Source organism: Patagioenas fasciata, chromosome 12 (genome assembly GCF_037038585.1).
Source record: "Patagioenas fasciata isolate bPatFas1 chromosome 12, bPatFas1.hap1, whole genome shotgun sequence".
Classification (NCBI taxonomy): domain Eukaryota; kingdom Metazoa; phylum Chordata; class Aves; order Columbiformes; family Columbidae; genus Patagioenas; species Patagioenas fasciata.
In genome coordinates this window covers 24,280,626-24,296,174 of record NC_092531.1, presented here as the reverse complement: position 1 = coordinate 24,296,174, position 15,549 = coordinate 24,280,626, and the positions used below count along the sequence as shown (strand labels likewise).

General features: G+C 41.3%; 1 protein-coding gene and 1 long non-coding RNA gene across 4 annotated transcripts in view; one reads left to right on the top strand and one right to left on the bottom strand.

The window, feature by feature from the left end:
* Nucleotides 1-15,549, top strand: part of SLC12A1 (solute carrier family 12 member 1) — a 47,982-nt gene that overhangs the window by 21,148 nt on the left and 11,285 nt on the right. For all 3 annotated transcript variants that reach the window (XM_071814098.1, XM_065847206.2, XM_065847207.2), the window contains 10 exons: nucleotides 1,371-1,522; nucleotides 3,202-3,309; nucleotides 3,643-3,766; nucleotides 4,344-4,445; nucleotides 6,281-6,436; nucleotides 8,120-8,219; nucleotides 8,307-8,418; nucleotides 10,572-10,712; nucleotides 12,559-12,665; nucleotides 13,534-13,616. In XM_071814098.1, coding sequence (XP_071670199.1) covers nucleotides 1,371-1,522; nucleotides 3,202-3,309; nucleotides 3,643-3,766; nucleotides 4,344-4,445; nucleotides 6,281-6,436; nucleotides 8,120-8,219; nucleotides 8,307-8,418; nucleotides 10,572-10,712; nucleotides 12,559-12,665; nucleotides 13,534-13,616 — 1,185 coding nt within the window. The remainder of the gene's footprint in view (nucleotides 1-1,370; nucleotides 1,523-3,201; nucleotides 3,310-3,642; nucleotides 3,767-4,343; nucleotides 4,446-6,280; nucleotides 6,437-8,119; nucleotides 8,220-8,306; nucleotides 8,419-10,571; nucleotides 10,713-12,558; nucleotides 12,666-13,533; nucleotides 13,617-15,549) is intronic.
* LOC139828968 (uncharacterized) overlaps nucleotides 1-15,549 on the bottom strand; it is a 29,808-nt gene that overhangs the window by 2,974 nt on the left and 11,285 nt on the right. The window lies entirely within an intron of this gene.

Genomic DNA, 15,549 nt, shown 5'->3' with positions numbered 1-15,549 from the left:
ATTTCATATGGCTTCTACTTGCTCTCCCTGGTTTTACTGAGCACTCATGAGTAACAGGGTAACACACACGTTTTGTACGTTACGTGTCAAAGACAGAAATCAATTGCCTGTCTTAAAGAAGATGCACTGCCTGACTAGGTGCTCTACAATATTGGAATGTGAGGTAACAAAAGGGACACAAGAGTAAGAAGACGACCTGTATTGAAGCCATGAACTGTGCTGGTGAAATATGCAATTAAATTCTCATTACAAGGGTACAATAAATCTCTGTTCCAGAAAAGACTTTTCTTTTTCTATTTTAATACTACTGTAAGAAAGAGTGTTGTAAGTGACACTCTTCCTTATGAGCAAATACCTCAATACTGCATGGGAGCCCTGTGGGTACTCCCTTTGCTGCAAGATGAATCTCACATCTTCTTGACTTCTGTGGTTCTTGTACTTTATGCAAAAGCAGAATACTCAATTCGAGCTGCAGCTCAGGCTATTTCATTATCTGGATCTAAATTTCCCCTGCAATTAAAGTAGAAGCAGTAGTTCTTCACTTTCTGTTATAAATCTGTGCTAATACATGGTTGTCTTCTCACAAGCAATAGCTGTATTTCAGCCTCAGAGCTGTCTGCTTTTCAGTACAATACTTTTTTTCCTGTCTGTTTGCATATTGCGTTGCTAAATAGATAATGGTTGCTTTGGGACTCCCAATAACAACATTTTTTACATATTTGAAGATACCATATAAACTTACATTTTGGCCACTAAAGAAGTTGAGATCAGCACTCTCAGTTAATTCCATCTGTTTCCTCCCCCTTCTGGCGGTGAAGAGAACACAGCATAAATATTAATAAAACCAAACCAAATGTAGGTAATTTCTCCTGTTTAAACTTTGTCTCACTATACTGGTATCAGTCAGGCTATGACAATTTGAACAGCTGAGGATCTGGGTCTCTAAAGCAATTGCGTGCCCTTGTTAAACAACAAAAAGCGTGTGCCTAGACCCGCGACCCTCACTGACCTGTTTGCTTTGGACACTGGCACTTATAAAAGTAGTCACAGGCAAACAACACACTTCTAAGTGAGTTCATTTATTGTTGATCTCTGCCTGCTTCTCTACTCTCAGAAATATGCTAGTCCTCATTAGTCAACTGGCTGATTATTTTAGAAGTAACAGAAGTAAATGTTTGCTTATAGACAACACGAGAAACTAAGCCACAATATGGGGAAGCAATCTCTGCCCAACATGAAATGTTGCTCTTTGGGATGAGACTAAGGCGGCAGTTGAACCAAATGTGTGCAGATGAAGAGTCAAAGTGTGGCAAGAACATTCTTCCAGTGTCACAACGAAGGAAAATAATCATATATCATTGTTTCCACAGCCTCCTGTGTTGTACGAGATGCTACTGGGAACATCAATGATACAGTTGTACCTGGAATGAGCTGCAATGGATCATCTGCCTGCAGCCTAGGCTATGACTTTTCCAGATGTGCAAGTCAGCCATGTGATTATGGGCTGATGAATAATTTTCAGGTTTTAATGAGATAATATGTATAATCCTAAGCAATATACAAATACATAAGCACAAACATGCAAAACCATTATTTGCTGACAACTAACTGCAACAGTAAATTCACTTTTATCTAAAAAAGTAAAAAGCTATAGGAATAATCAAAAGGAAGGGTCCCCTGTATTCCACGTTGCCTTAATACCGCCCATCGCTAACCTTCCCAGCACTCCAGTAAGGTCTTCATCTCCTCTTTCAACAAGTCCCATGCAGCAGTATGTGCTGTAACATCTTCAAACTCAAACCCTAGACTTAACAGAGACCTCAGGAACTTCTGTCAGATGAAGAAGTCATCTCATTGCTCTTTACGCACAGATGTGATTTTACTTCAGGGGTGCTGTGGTCACTGTTGAAGGTTTGTGCCACAGTACAAAAAGAAAAAACGGAGTTCTGATTTCTTAAAAGAAAAGTATCCATAAATAGTCAAGTGTAGTATTAAGTGAGAAGCAATGGGGTCTTTCTCCTAGGCCAGAGACTGTCTGCCATTTTTATTCTTCAAAATAAAGCTTAGGCAAAGCATCAAAGTCGAGCAGTTCTTGTGCAGCCTGACGCTGTCTGTTCGGCCCCAGTGCTCCAGGGCCTGCAGAGGAGCTCGCCACCCACCTGCACTCGCCTTTCAATGGCCATTTGTAGCTTTTAAAGTCACTTGCTTTTTTCCCAGCTGGCTCTGCTAAATGTCAGGGCTGGATAACCACCTTAAAAGGGATAAGCTGTCCCTGTCACAGACTCTTTCTCCCTCCTTTTCTTGATCATTTGCCATCTGCACTCCTACCTGAGCTCAGCTGCCCGGACCCAGAGCAACCCTTAAAATCAGTGACTTCCCCACAGCCATAAACAGAGTTTCACTCCTTGCATTTATCTTTGCCAGACAAAAGCCGTTTAAAAAGTGTCTTCATCTGACAAATCTCCGGAATTAACTGGTTTCTTTCCTGCAGAACTTCCTCCGCACTAAAAAGCATCTGGCAATCACATCTGTCCGCTTCATTTTGCTTCAGTGGTGGCAGAGGCCAGCGCAGCCCCTCTGGGAGGCTGCGGGAGCCCTGACGTTGACCATCACTGCTGTCTGTTAGGCCAGCACAATCAGGCATTTTCTCTCTTTTTAACCCATATTAAATAATTAAAATTACAAAGAAGCACCCCCACACAAAAAAATCAAACAGAAACAAACACCCACGCCATCCCCCCAAAAAACAAACCAAACCAAAACCCCAAAACAAACCCTCCCTCCTGCTCCCCCACCAACAACAAGAAGCCAAACCAAAGTGCCTCTAACCACATTTTGTACTCCGGTGCTTTTTCCTGCGGTATTCATTTGCACTTCTTGCTACAAGCTGACTATTTACCCATCAAGTAGAGACTGTTACTTATAGCAACCAGTTAGTAAAGGAGGTGAGAAAAGCTCACGGAGTACTCATCCGCCTGAGCAGACAGCTGCACACTTGTATAAAATTTAGCTATAACTCTGTTGCTCTTTACTAAAACAGGAATAATAGTATTTCGCTACTTCACAGTTGGTTTGTAGTATATTGAATTTAGAACTGTGAAAAGCAAAGACATGTAGAAATAGGGTGCTTAAATGGGTCTGTGATCAAAAAGTGTGTCCAAATGCGAACCTGACGGTTCTTCTTCCCTTTTTCTCCTAAAGGTGATGAGCATGGTGTCTGGCTTCGGTCCTCTCATCACAGCCGGCATCTTTTCTGCTACTCTGTCATCAGCTCTGGCGTCTCTTGTCAGCGCACCCAAAGTTTTCCAGGTAAAATTAAACTATCCATAAAGGGTCTGGGCAGCAGCAACATGGACACAACACAACCGAGGGTACGGGACAGAACGATAACCCGCACAACTCACACCAAGCACTAAATAAGTATTAAATGCCTGTGATTCCACTTTCCCACTATATAATAATATAGTAGGACATTGGCTTATCGCCTTATTTGAATGTTTACATGCCATAGCAGTAGATGTATTTGAAATACTAAGACAATTTTTGCTTAGCAAATGCCTAGCAAGCTGTCACTTGTAGAAAATGAACTTCCAATGCAAGAAAGCACCGCTTAACAGAATTAAGTTCTGATTTGTCTCCCAGGCTCTTTGCAAGGACAACATCTACAAAGGGCTCCACTTCTTTGCCAAAGGATACGGAAAAAACAACGAGCCCATCAGGGGATATGTTCTCACTTTCGTGATTGCCATGGCATTCATTTTGATCGGTTGGTATCTCATTACACAACTAATTCTGAGATAATTAGGGAGCCTACTCTCCAAGCCTTCCCCCCAGTCAGCCCCAAAGCAAATCCCAGGTAGAAAACCCCAGCCACCATATTTAGGGGTGCAGGGATTGTTAAATCAGTTTTTCCAAGATTTGAAGTTAAAACTGTGTGACACTAAGTAAACGGGAAGTTTAGTAGAGAGAATTCAGGTTACCATTTAAAGCAAAACAATACACTTTAATGATAAGTCCTTTGTAAAACGCATATGTTCTCTCATTATGTATTTAAAATTTTGAAATTTACATCAGATTTCCATCATTAAGAGCCAGTCTATATAATCAGAGTATCAAGTATAATCTTGCATAGCACGTATTATTAAAATCAACATCAGCAGGCACTACTTAATATGAATGAAGAGACATCAAGGTGGGCCTAGACTAGAACACAGGAAAATACCCAAGCTCTCCCTGGGCAACAAATTTAGACAGTGTCCAGATTTAATGCATCATCAGGAAAAGCTATTCAGCAATCTAGGAAACTGGTGCCTGTGTCTGACTTGTGTGTGTGTGTCTTGCAGCTGAACTGAATACCATCGCTCCCATCATCTCCAATTTCTTCCTGGCTTCATATGCTTTGATTAACTTCTCCTGCTTTCACGCTTCATACGCAAAATCTCCAGGTGAGTCTGCACCCACCAGTGATTTAAATGGAGGTTTCATAGCCCCATCTCTGCAAGTTATTGACTGTATGTCAGAGTAAGCTGCAGTACCTGTAAAATATCTATTCCATGTGACCTGAGGTTTTACTGCTCTCATTGAATACGATGACATTTTATTTATCTCCAAAAGATAAAAATAATGGCTCTAGCCTTCACATTCCCTACAGTTGTAAAGGATGAAAAAGACTTTGGTGGATCCCACTGGAGCAGAAAATCTCCTCCTCGGGGTGTCTTTTTCCCCTCACTATTACACAACATGGGTGGATAAATACTTATGCCAACTCTAGCCACATAAAGTCAACAAGGTATAGTGCCCTTCTCCACATCTACAGTGAAATTTACAGTCAAGTTCCTAAGAACAGTGACTGTGCTAGAAGTGCTGCTTCCTGAAAGGGAACACGTACAACGAGAACAGGTCCGGCAAACAGCACCAGCACAGCTCTGCAGTGGCTTGGGGCAGAACTGTAGGGTGAAGCGCAGTGAGGTCCTGCTCAAGGGTAACTTGGGACCCCTCTCTACATGTGTGCAGCACAGGAACACACTGGCTTTCAGGCTTGTGCATCACCACAGCAGAACAATTATCATCTCCATGAACAAAGGGGTGACACCTTCAGGACTGAACTCAGTCAGCTGAGCAACACTGGCTTTGGCACAGAGGAAAGACAATTTCCTGCTGCTGGGAATCAATTATTCAATCCAAGGAGCGAGGAATACATTTTTGATTTCCAGTGTGACGAAACTGCATAGTGACAGAAATGCCTACATCAACTTCCTTCCTATAGATCTGCATGGTGCCGTTTGTTCAGAGGCCAGAAAAGATGAGCACTTCTGCTAATTACCTGCACAGCTGAACAAACGCAGATCTGCTCTACACAGCCTTGGAGCTGAGTAAAACTTGCTCTCCAGACTTCACGTGCGTGAATCTGACTCAACTCTGCCACTACTCGACATTTCAGACAAAACTGCCGCTATTTTGTTTTCTCATTTCCTCCGGTTAATTTCTGCCAATTCACAGCGATAGACCATAATAATTGCAAGGCTTCAGGACAGGAAATTTCTGCACAGCAAGACCTTCCCATTCCCTCATTACAGAGATGAGCCAAGACAGGGTTGCTCAGCCTCTCCTTGTATCGCCCGTGTTTTTTACCTCTCCAAAGAGCCTGCTCCACAGAACATCTGGCAGAGACCTGCAAACCATGGAAGCTCACTGTTTGCCTCATTTTAATTGCCAGCAGGGGATGGATTCAGCACTGCAGCTGAAGAGCAGCAGCAATAATATCTTTTTAAAGTCAATCGCAAATTATTTCATTTTTCTGCAGTGAGGCCAGGCAATTTCGATGCTTAAGACAGGTGCACATACAGTATCGGGATAAACTCTCCTCTCAGCAAGTGTTTTGCTCCCAATAATAAGTTCTATGTATAGGCATCAAAAGGACACAGAAACCAATTACCTGGATTTACAGGAAAATCTATTTTCAGTTCTGAACCACTGAGTTTTAATTTGGCAAATATATATATATAAACAGAATGGTGACTCCAAGACATGCTGGACAAAGCAGAAGGAAAAGGTTTGTAGTAAAAGGCCTGTAAAGACCCCATACTCTATACATACAGAAATCTAAGTCAACCAACACCTGGGAGTTTCTGCTGCCTAAGAATTTGCACCTATCACTTCCATCCCTTCCGACAGAGCCTGAAACACATTGCACAGGGCTACATACGCACAAAAATCAATGGATCGCCATTTGATCGCTATATTTTATGCTCTTCCAATTTCATCAATTCTCTTTAAACAGGTTGGAGACCTGCATTCAGATATTATAACATGTGGGTGTCACTTTTTGGAGCCCTGTTGTGCTGCGGCGTCATGTTTGTCATCAACTGGTGGGCAGCTCTCATCACTTATGCCATTGAGCTCTTTCTATATATTTATGTAACGTATAAGAAACCAGGTAAGTCCACAAAACACCATTATTTTGTGCATATTATACAGCCAGACTGGATTTTAGAAGAATTATTTCTGCTTGCAGAATTTGACATTACTTTTTCTCTGATACCTTTCTTTAGAGGGAAGATTGGAGGATCCCATTAAATCCCACTGTATATAATATAGATTAAGATGATAGTCTGGTGAATTTTTGCCCATTTAACAAACACTCCAAGTACGGCTTAGGGCTTTCTGTAATGATTCCATCACACCAGTTTATTCCTACTAAGTCTTTACTACATTTGAGCTTTTACTTGAGTATCGCTCATCATAACTTTCCATCCACACACAAAACCTCACCTGAATGTTGCTGTGCTCTTAGCGGACTCATCTGGGGTCTTCACCCAAAATGTAAACGTGCTGCCCGTTACACAACAAAAGCGCGAGCTGAATTACTTATGAACTGATCACCTCCCTACAATTCCTCAGTAAATCAAGAAAGATGGGTGCACTTCACTGCTGGAAAAACTGCTTAGTAGCTCAACAAATCACAGCAGCTGTCCTCAGAAATCTGCGCGCTAATACAATACAGCACCAGTATGAGACTGCACAGTCTCGTTATTTATATCCAAGACAAAACGCACCCAGGTCCAGATTTCAGTGCTAACCATCCAAATTACTTCTGTAGTAGGAAAAATACACAAATAAAAGAGGCAAGTTTCCCAGCAGAAGATGTGCTCCCATTGCAGCCAGTTTGGGATAGCAACACCTGCTCTAAGCCTGCATTATTCTTTCCTGTGTATATTGCTGCACTGATGTGTGTCCTCCCTGTCTGTGCTCTCACACCCACTGGGATGGTCCGTGGTTCTCTTCCTGGAAGCATCATCAGCTGTAGGAGAATGCACCTGGCACAAGACACTTCTCAAAAGCATTTGAGGATTGTTACCCTTTCCTGGTATATCACCCGTGTCCTAGCAGCTTAAAGCTTGCTTAAATTCACTGAAAACACTATATAAAATCTGTCTATCTCCTGCAGTCTAACAGAGTGACTTTTGTTCACCACCAGCAACCGAAGGGTTCAGAAAAGACTGATATTCCTTAGATAAAAGGACCTCTACACAAACCTCCACATGGCTGCACAAAGTATCAGCTTTGTTTCTTGCCGTAACAGGACTTGATTTGTATTCATGTAGATCTCAAAGTGCGGAAAGCTGTTTCTTATTTGTCTCCATTCAAACAGCTGCACAATAATAAGAAAATATGTATATGACAAAATCGGTTTTGGAGAATGATTTTTGACCTATATAGTAGAATAGGGCTAATTGGATCTAGCAATGCTGCTTCTCAATGGTTTAATTTGAACTTCCTGCAATTGCGCACCAAATACGTGACACAGGGCTGTCCGTTTTATACATGCCAGAAGGATACAAAGTTAATAGAACAGGTAAGAAAAAAGCTTTTAAGCAGAGGAAGGCCATTCCCTACAGTTTTTCTATAAAGAATGGGACAACTAATTTGCATGCTTGATTTTGCATCACACAAGCAAGACCTGTTCTATGAAGGACAAAGAACGGCAGGTCTGTATCTGTGAAGCACGGGAGAATACACCCTGCTTTGGCTCATAGATAACATGATCGCTGACCTTTGCAATAGAACGCAGGGAAAAGCCCATCGTTTAATACGCATTCTTTATCTTTATTATATGCAGAAGTAAACTGGGGATCTTCTACACAGGCTCTTTACTATGTTAATGCCTTAGACAGCGCGCTGGCTTTGACTACAGTGGAAGACCATGTGAAAAACTTCAGGTAAGATTTCCACTGAATAGCAGAACGGCTTCGTCTGAGTAAGCACATCACCCAATTAAATACAATCTCTTTTTTTCCTCCCAACAGACCCCAGTGCATAGCATTAACAGGAGCTCCTATGATCAGGCCTGCTCTGCTAGACATCACACACACTTTCACAAAGAACAACGGGCTGTGCATCTGTTGTGAAGTGTACACGGTAAGGTCAACTCATATAAAGCTGAAAATCAGCACCAGCGGATGCTGCAGGTCTCCATTACACATTCCTCTCTCACTCGGCACACAATGTTCCCGTTGGCGCTGACGGGCGCCTGTGCAGACCATGAAAGAGATTCGCACCCAGAGTGAATTTTGCCATCAGTCTTGACAAGAAAGCTATCGGCTGATGCAGAGCCTGCTGGTGAACGCCTCATTGAGATGCATTTCAGAGTTCATCGTAGATGGACCAAGAAATTGTTTGAAAATATAAAGCATTACAACAAAAGGTATTTTTTTAAATGGACGCAGCAAGGCTTAAAAAACACCCCAAACCATCAACAACAAAATAAACACAAAACCCAGACCTTGAAGGATTATAGTAGAAGAGTAAAGTTACCAAGGCTCTGTTTTCAGCTTTCTCACTGATTTGCAGTGTTTGGCTTGGCAAGTGATCCCACCCTCTTTGCAGTGGTTTCTCCAAAACCGTAACAATGCTAATTTTGAGGATAAACATGCTCTTCTGAGATCTAGAAAGAAGCAAAGTATAATTCTAGTTATAAATACACAGGAAACGATGTATCTTAAAGGATGATGATCTAGTCTCTCATTAGGACAGAAAAAAATAGATGGGTTTGTAGTGTAGGGGATAAAAACGTATTTTAAATATTACAATGACCTTTTAATTTTGAGAGGAAAAAAGCAGCTCATGGCAGCAAATGGGGCTGCAGAATCTAAGAAATAGAGTCAGTCCAGGCAAGATAATGTATTCCTCTACAGGAGGGCAGGAATAATTCATTTGATGCTGCCAGATTGCAGAAGGGGAGTACAGAAGATCTACGTGCGATTCTTCCCAAAGGAAATGAATCTATAAAGCGTGAATGGTCCTAATTCCTCTCTACTGTAATTACCTGTAGCTTTCCCACTGCATTCACTAAGTGTAGATTCAATCCCAACTAGATCCTTAGACTATGCGGCTTCCTAAATTTGAGTTTCAGCAAGTTTTCTGAATTATTAGGCATGTTTCTCTCACGTTAACGCTATTTCATTCCTTTCTATGCAAAACACCAAGTCTATTTTGCTAGTGTAACAATTTTCACTTTCTTTTTTAATTATTATTTCTTCAGCAACGTAAGCTGAACTTAATTTGGTTGGCAACGTAAATGTGACATAACCTTTGCGATTTGTGAAATTGTGGTAAAAAACGGATGATAAAACCCCTAGGGACTATGTTGAAGAGCAGCCTGCAATATATATCATAACAAATACAGCAAGACTACTCAGCCATCAATGTAACGCCCATCATACTTTGCCTCAAAAGCCGCTAGCTGCTAGCTCTGAATAAATGTTAAGACACCATACCAGGGAGATCTTCCATCCCTGTTCCCCAAAGGGCAGCAAGAAACTTAAAATAAATATGGCAACTGAACATAAAGAATATTTAAAAGCTATTTGTCTTTGAGGTTGTAGCCGCTGTAGCTGTAACTGTTTTGAACAGTTTGAGTTTCTAGTCAAATGGGCTATTCTGCTTTTACTCCCTGACTTTATGCAAAAATACTTTGGTAAGTAAATTCACTGGACTCCTTGTGCAATTGCACAAACTAACACTGACAGGAAGGAAAGGAAAGAAGGACACAGGCAGGCTATCAACTGATAGAAGGGTGGGACTGTCCCTTTGGCGCACAGACACATACCATGCAAGCCATTTGTGGAACTATCTTCAGGTACTCAGATTGGGAAGAAGGGTAAGATGTTTCTCCTCTCCTTACTATTAGTAGATAGGAGCTTAGCCATGTATATTTAGATCTGCTGAGACTTGTTTACATCATCAAGTCAGGGAGGGGCTTTATTCACTCCGAGACGCTTCATCATACCTAGGACATTTCTCTAAGATGTTACAATCTGGAGTAGTCCTTCTTTCTGTCAGAATCACTATATTTAAGTAGCGTTAACAGCCTGAGCCCTCTTGAGCAGCATGTGAATTACGTTAGCAGCACAGTTCTTTGCAAAGGGCTGAATCTCTGTGGACCCTTTTTGGAAACGTATTTTTTCTGAGTGTGTCTCTGTGCTCCCACAGCAGACCAGGTAACTCCTTCAATATCACTGTGTGATGTATAATACAAAGCCTTCCTAACAATATTTTATTGTATCATGCAGGGACCACGCAAGCTGTGTGTTAAGGAGATGAACAGTGGCATGGCAAAAAAGCAGGCCTGGCTCACAAAGAACAAAAGAAAAGCCTTTTATGCAGCAGTGGCAGCTGACAGCTTCAGAGATGGAGTCAAAAGTCTCCTTCAAGTAAGCTTTTTGTTTACAGAACACATAGGAGAGTGTTAGATCAAAGCAGCCTTTTATGTAAAGCATTGCTGTTTACTTGTTAAGAACTCCTATGTATATATGGATAACGTTATAAACAGAAAGGGCATTCTGGGGGTACGTGTATTTGTATTACAGGTTATTTCATAAAGAGATCCAGTCCTTGGCTACAGAATGATGAGACTAGGCAGACTGATACTTCTTTAAATGAACAAGACACGACTATAAAAAAGAGAGAGGCAGCTACAGGGAAATATGAATGTCTGTGCAGCCAACACTTGATACACATCAAGTCTATCATTTGGTATTACACAGAACATTGAATATCTGAGAATATTTTTGCATTCATTGAAAACTGAAAATGTGTAATACACATTTTCTGCAAACGGAGAGAAATCCATTTAAATAAAAGTCTGCAATATTTTTCCATCGCTCTAAGAACACAGCAGATCATTTTCAACAGTCCATTTAAAATGGGCTTAATGAAGGCACAGAGGCACTGTTTTCATATTTCTCAACTCCCTCTCTCTCACATATATGAATATTTAAACATACAGGTACTGAGGCAAAATTGAGAGAAAATTCACATCCTTTGCACAAAATACACTGCTGAAAAGACATCAGTGCACACTGAGACAGTAGGGAATCAACTCAAATACTCCTGGGTAGCAGTCACCCGCTGGTAGCCTACCAGGGCTCTTTGTATGCTCGCTGAATGGACAGTGCAATTGAGCAAGATGAAATGTTATTAATAAAGATCCCTTTGCTCTGTCAAAGTCTCACAAGGACGCTTCATCTTGGGTTTATGCATTGTCTCAGTAGGAGATGCTTCTGATGTGTTTGAGAACTGTTACAGCCTGATGATCTCCTCCTTTCCATTACTACTTGAACACTATTGCCAAAGTCAACTGCTGGACCGCAAACAGCTCCTTCCCAGCAAACAGAAGGATAACCATGTCACCACCACTGTCATCTAAGGACATCTGCATTGCTTTGTCAACCAATTACTCATTTCAATGTAAATATTGCAACCCCACCAAGGTTGCAAGGGGTTTTATCTATTTTCTTTTTGCGAGCAGTAAAAATTGGCAGGCGTAACAACTTGACAAGCTGGTGTATTTATGGGTCTTCTCCTGAAGGTTCCTAATACACTGAATATCTAGATTTCTATAAACTCAAGTTAGCTGGATCTATACCTGACAACCCTTACTTGCTTGGGTTTCAGCATCCAGGCTCATTTTTTTCAGGCAATCTAATATCTTGACAAACTATGTCTTCTTCCTGTTTATAAACTGTAATTTTATCTATAAAGCATGCTCAGCTAATTTTGGATAATCTTTTGGAAAGAACATGGCAAACAGAACAGCAACAGTTTCTAAGTTCAAGGCAAAACATTATTCTTACGAGGATATGCCTTCTCTGCATATCTGAGGTGTTTTAAGAGACTTCAGACCCAGTTCATCTATTAAGTATTCCAAATCTGATAAAAGCTTTATGCTATTATGTTAAAATGAGCATGCAAACAGTGCTTGAACTCTCTTGATTCCAAGTTATTGAACCATTTTAATGAGAGCATGTCAGAAGAAATGCAAATGAATGCTAATTTAGCAAAACTACATTTCTGTCATCTAAAATCATTTATAGTTGCAATGATTTAGAGCTAATCTTTCTGCTTTCTGCATGGGTATGAGCATGAAGGACATTTATGAAATGCAATCTAGTTGTAAGTGTCTCCAGAACATTACTTCAGTTATCTTTTGCCATTACTTTTCATTTACGGTAAAAGCATGCGTGTGTACCTTCTCAAGCAGTGTTTTAATATTGCTAGGCCTCAGGCTTGGGTAGAATGAAGCCGAATACCTTGGTGATCGGATTTAAGAAGGACTGGAGAAATGCCACTGCCACACAGGTTGAAAACTATGTGGGTGTTATACAGTAAGTCACAGTTCAGCATCTCCTTTTTTCTCCTCTTAACACTAGATTAACATGGCATTTCCGCACAGAATTTGACCTGTAGGAACAACGCAAGAAAACACCTACAAATCTGGGTTTGCATGTGCTAGCTCTCTAACTGAAGTTTTGGCCATTATAAAGGTTCCTGGCTTCACACAATTAGCAAGATCTGCTTAGCAAACAGCTGGTACCATGAGAGCTGATATGGCTTGACAATGCTACGTAAAGAAGGCGCACCGCTGTCAGCAGTGCTTTTGCAGAACTGTATTTTCCATTTTTAGTGGGCAGGAGCTCTGAGAAAAACATCTCTAATGCACATACTTAGGGAATAAGAGAACATCATGGAATTCTTCTTGTAAGCCTGGGAGACAGAGGAAGAGCTTTGCTTCAAATCTCGTGTGTGCCTAAGGCTCAGCAGCTCTGTGGGTTGGGATTCAGCTAGGAAACAATCCTTTAGAATCAGGTTTCTCATAGATTCCTGCTCAAAATCCACCTGTAAAGCTGAAGCAAGCTAAAGAACAACAAAACCCACCACATATTTGTTATTTCCTCAGAGAAGGGAGAAAAATATTACGTAGTGGGAACCTAGTTACTCAAAAGTGTTGTCAGAAAGACCCATTTCAGGAATAGCCCATCTGTTCCCATGCCAAATAATACCCTTTCTTAAAAAGAGGGAAGAAAGTTGATAGTACTTTATTTAATCTGCAGTTTTACCCAGAGCAGCCCAGTACACAGCTGTAACACCGCCCTGTGAGCACTAACACTTCCTGATCTGCTCAGAGTAGCTTTCCTCTTTGACATGTATGATGTGAAAGGAAATTTATTCTTCTTTTTCTTTCTTTCTTTTCAGTGATGCCTTTGATTTTGAGCTCGGCATGATTATTGTCAGAATTAGCCAAGGATTTGATATATCTCAGGCCCTCCAGGTTCAAGGTATGTGGTGACTCAATACCTCAATGTCTATGTTGGTTACATGCTCAGCACAAGAAGAAATACAAGCAATAGTCTTAGAGTCGCTATCTTGTTTCTAGAATAGTTCCTATACCTGTAACTTCTACAGTTTCTCCTGGCTTCTGCAGTGTCAGTTGTGCCCGAAATCCTTGCCGAAGCCCTGGCAGTGGGAGAAGGAGGCCAAGCCTCCCACATGAAGGGGCTCTGCACACCAGAGAACTCAACCCCCAAAGCACTTCCAGCACAGGCACAGACTAAAGCAGTAAAATCACGTAGTGCCACAGCAAGCAGTCGCTCTGTGGCATGTTTCCTTCAGCTCCTGGCACATCTTCCTCCCTCAGCATACCTGAGGTTTCTGGGACTGGCAGGAACTAGGAAGCTGCAGTTCTGGTGCCACCTCTGTGTAACACCTGGGCACACAAAGTTCCCACCCATCCAAAAACCTGGAACCCATAGGAAACACTGGTTCTATTTTTTGTTCATTGTTCCTTAGGTTAGTGGTGCATATCTCAGGGGAAAAGGGAAAACTTCCCACCACCCCACAAGGTTGGGGAGACATGCCATCTGGGTGGAAAAGGTAGAGAGAGACAGGGTGTGCAGGCAGCTGCACCAACATGATGGGCTTCCAAGAGCCACATGCAATGGTGGCCTTCATTGTTCCTTTTCTTCCTCAGGACACAGAGGTCTTACTGGTTCCTCTGGTACCCTGGGGAGGGAATGACTCCAAATAAAACCCCACCAGCACAATTCTCTAGGTTTTCAATATGGTAATTTTCTCACTTCTTGTAAGTTTGTCCACTTGAGCAGACAGGTACAGCCTAAACCTGGACATGACTTTAACATCCTTATCTTCCCCAGCAGGTAAATGTTTTGTGTTATAAATGAATTAGATAAAACCTACAGAGAAGGAACAGGCAGGCATGAGAAGGCTGGTGACTCTTTGCTGCCGCCTGCTGTAAATCTGCCTCCAGCTTCTTCTGGCTGCTGGGGAGAACACCCAGAAAGGAAAGAAGTACCTTAGCTAATTAAAACCAAAATTAACTCCCCGTTTACGAGGATGGCTTCTAGGAGGAGGCAACCCCCAAAAGCAAATTGCCTCTCAGAATTAAAAGGCACCAGAGATTCATTGAAGAAACAAGAGTAGATGAATACTCACGCAGCAGACTCTGGCAGCTTGATGTGTATGGAGAGCTACCGGGCAAAATTATGGAGAGTTAAGAAAAAATTCCAAATTAATTATGCTTCTTTTTTTCTCCCTCTTCCCTGTTGAGAGCACAAAGACATCTGCCTGTCTTTGCTTGCTCTAAGTCAGAAACTGCTCAGAAGACACAGTCATTACAGTGAAATTACAAACTTTGCATTCTTACAAACTAGCGCGCGTTCTCCAGGTGTTGAGACACGGCAATCAGAAAGAATAAGGAACACAAGGTGAAAAAAATGAAACCCCTCAAATATACAGATAGTTTTGAAGCAGATACAAAGTCTATGTAGTGGAAAAAAAGACATCATTGTATTCTATTATACTTGCTACAGAGTTCTGTTTGATAGAGAAACTGAAATGTTCATTTTGGGTAACCACTAAGTTAGTGGCTATCATCATGTCTAATAATCAGAAGTACGTGGCTTTCTTTCTAAACTGAAAGAAAGTTTATTATTTTCTGTTGGCAACTGAGAGTGCCAACAGACGTAATAATGTCCAGCTAGTGAGGGCTTGGGGTTTTATTAAACACGTTATCTTAAATGAATTTACCTCACTGTTAGTCTAGGTATTACTCAAATAGAAGTTTTCCTTATGAAAAAAGCTTTCTGGAGGCAAATGCCTCTATCATATTAATTAGTGTCTCACCGTAACATATTCCACAATAACAAGTGATACCTTTTTCTCAGCAAGTGCAATATTGCTAAGACAAAATTG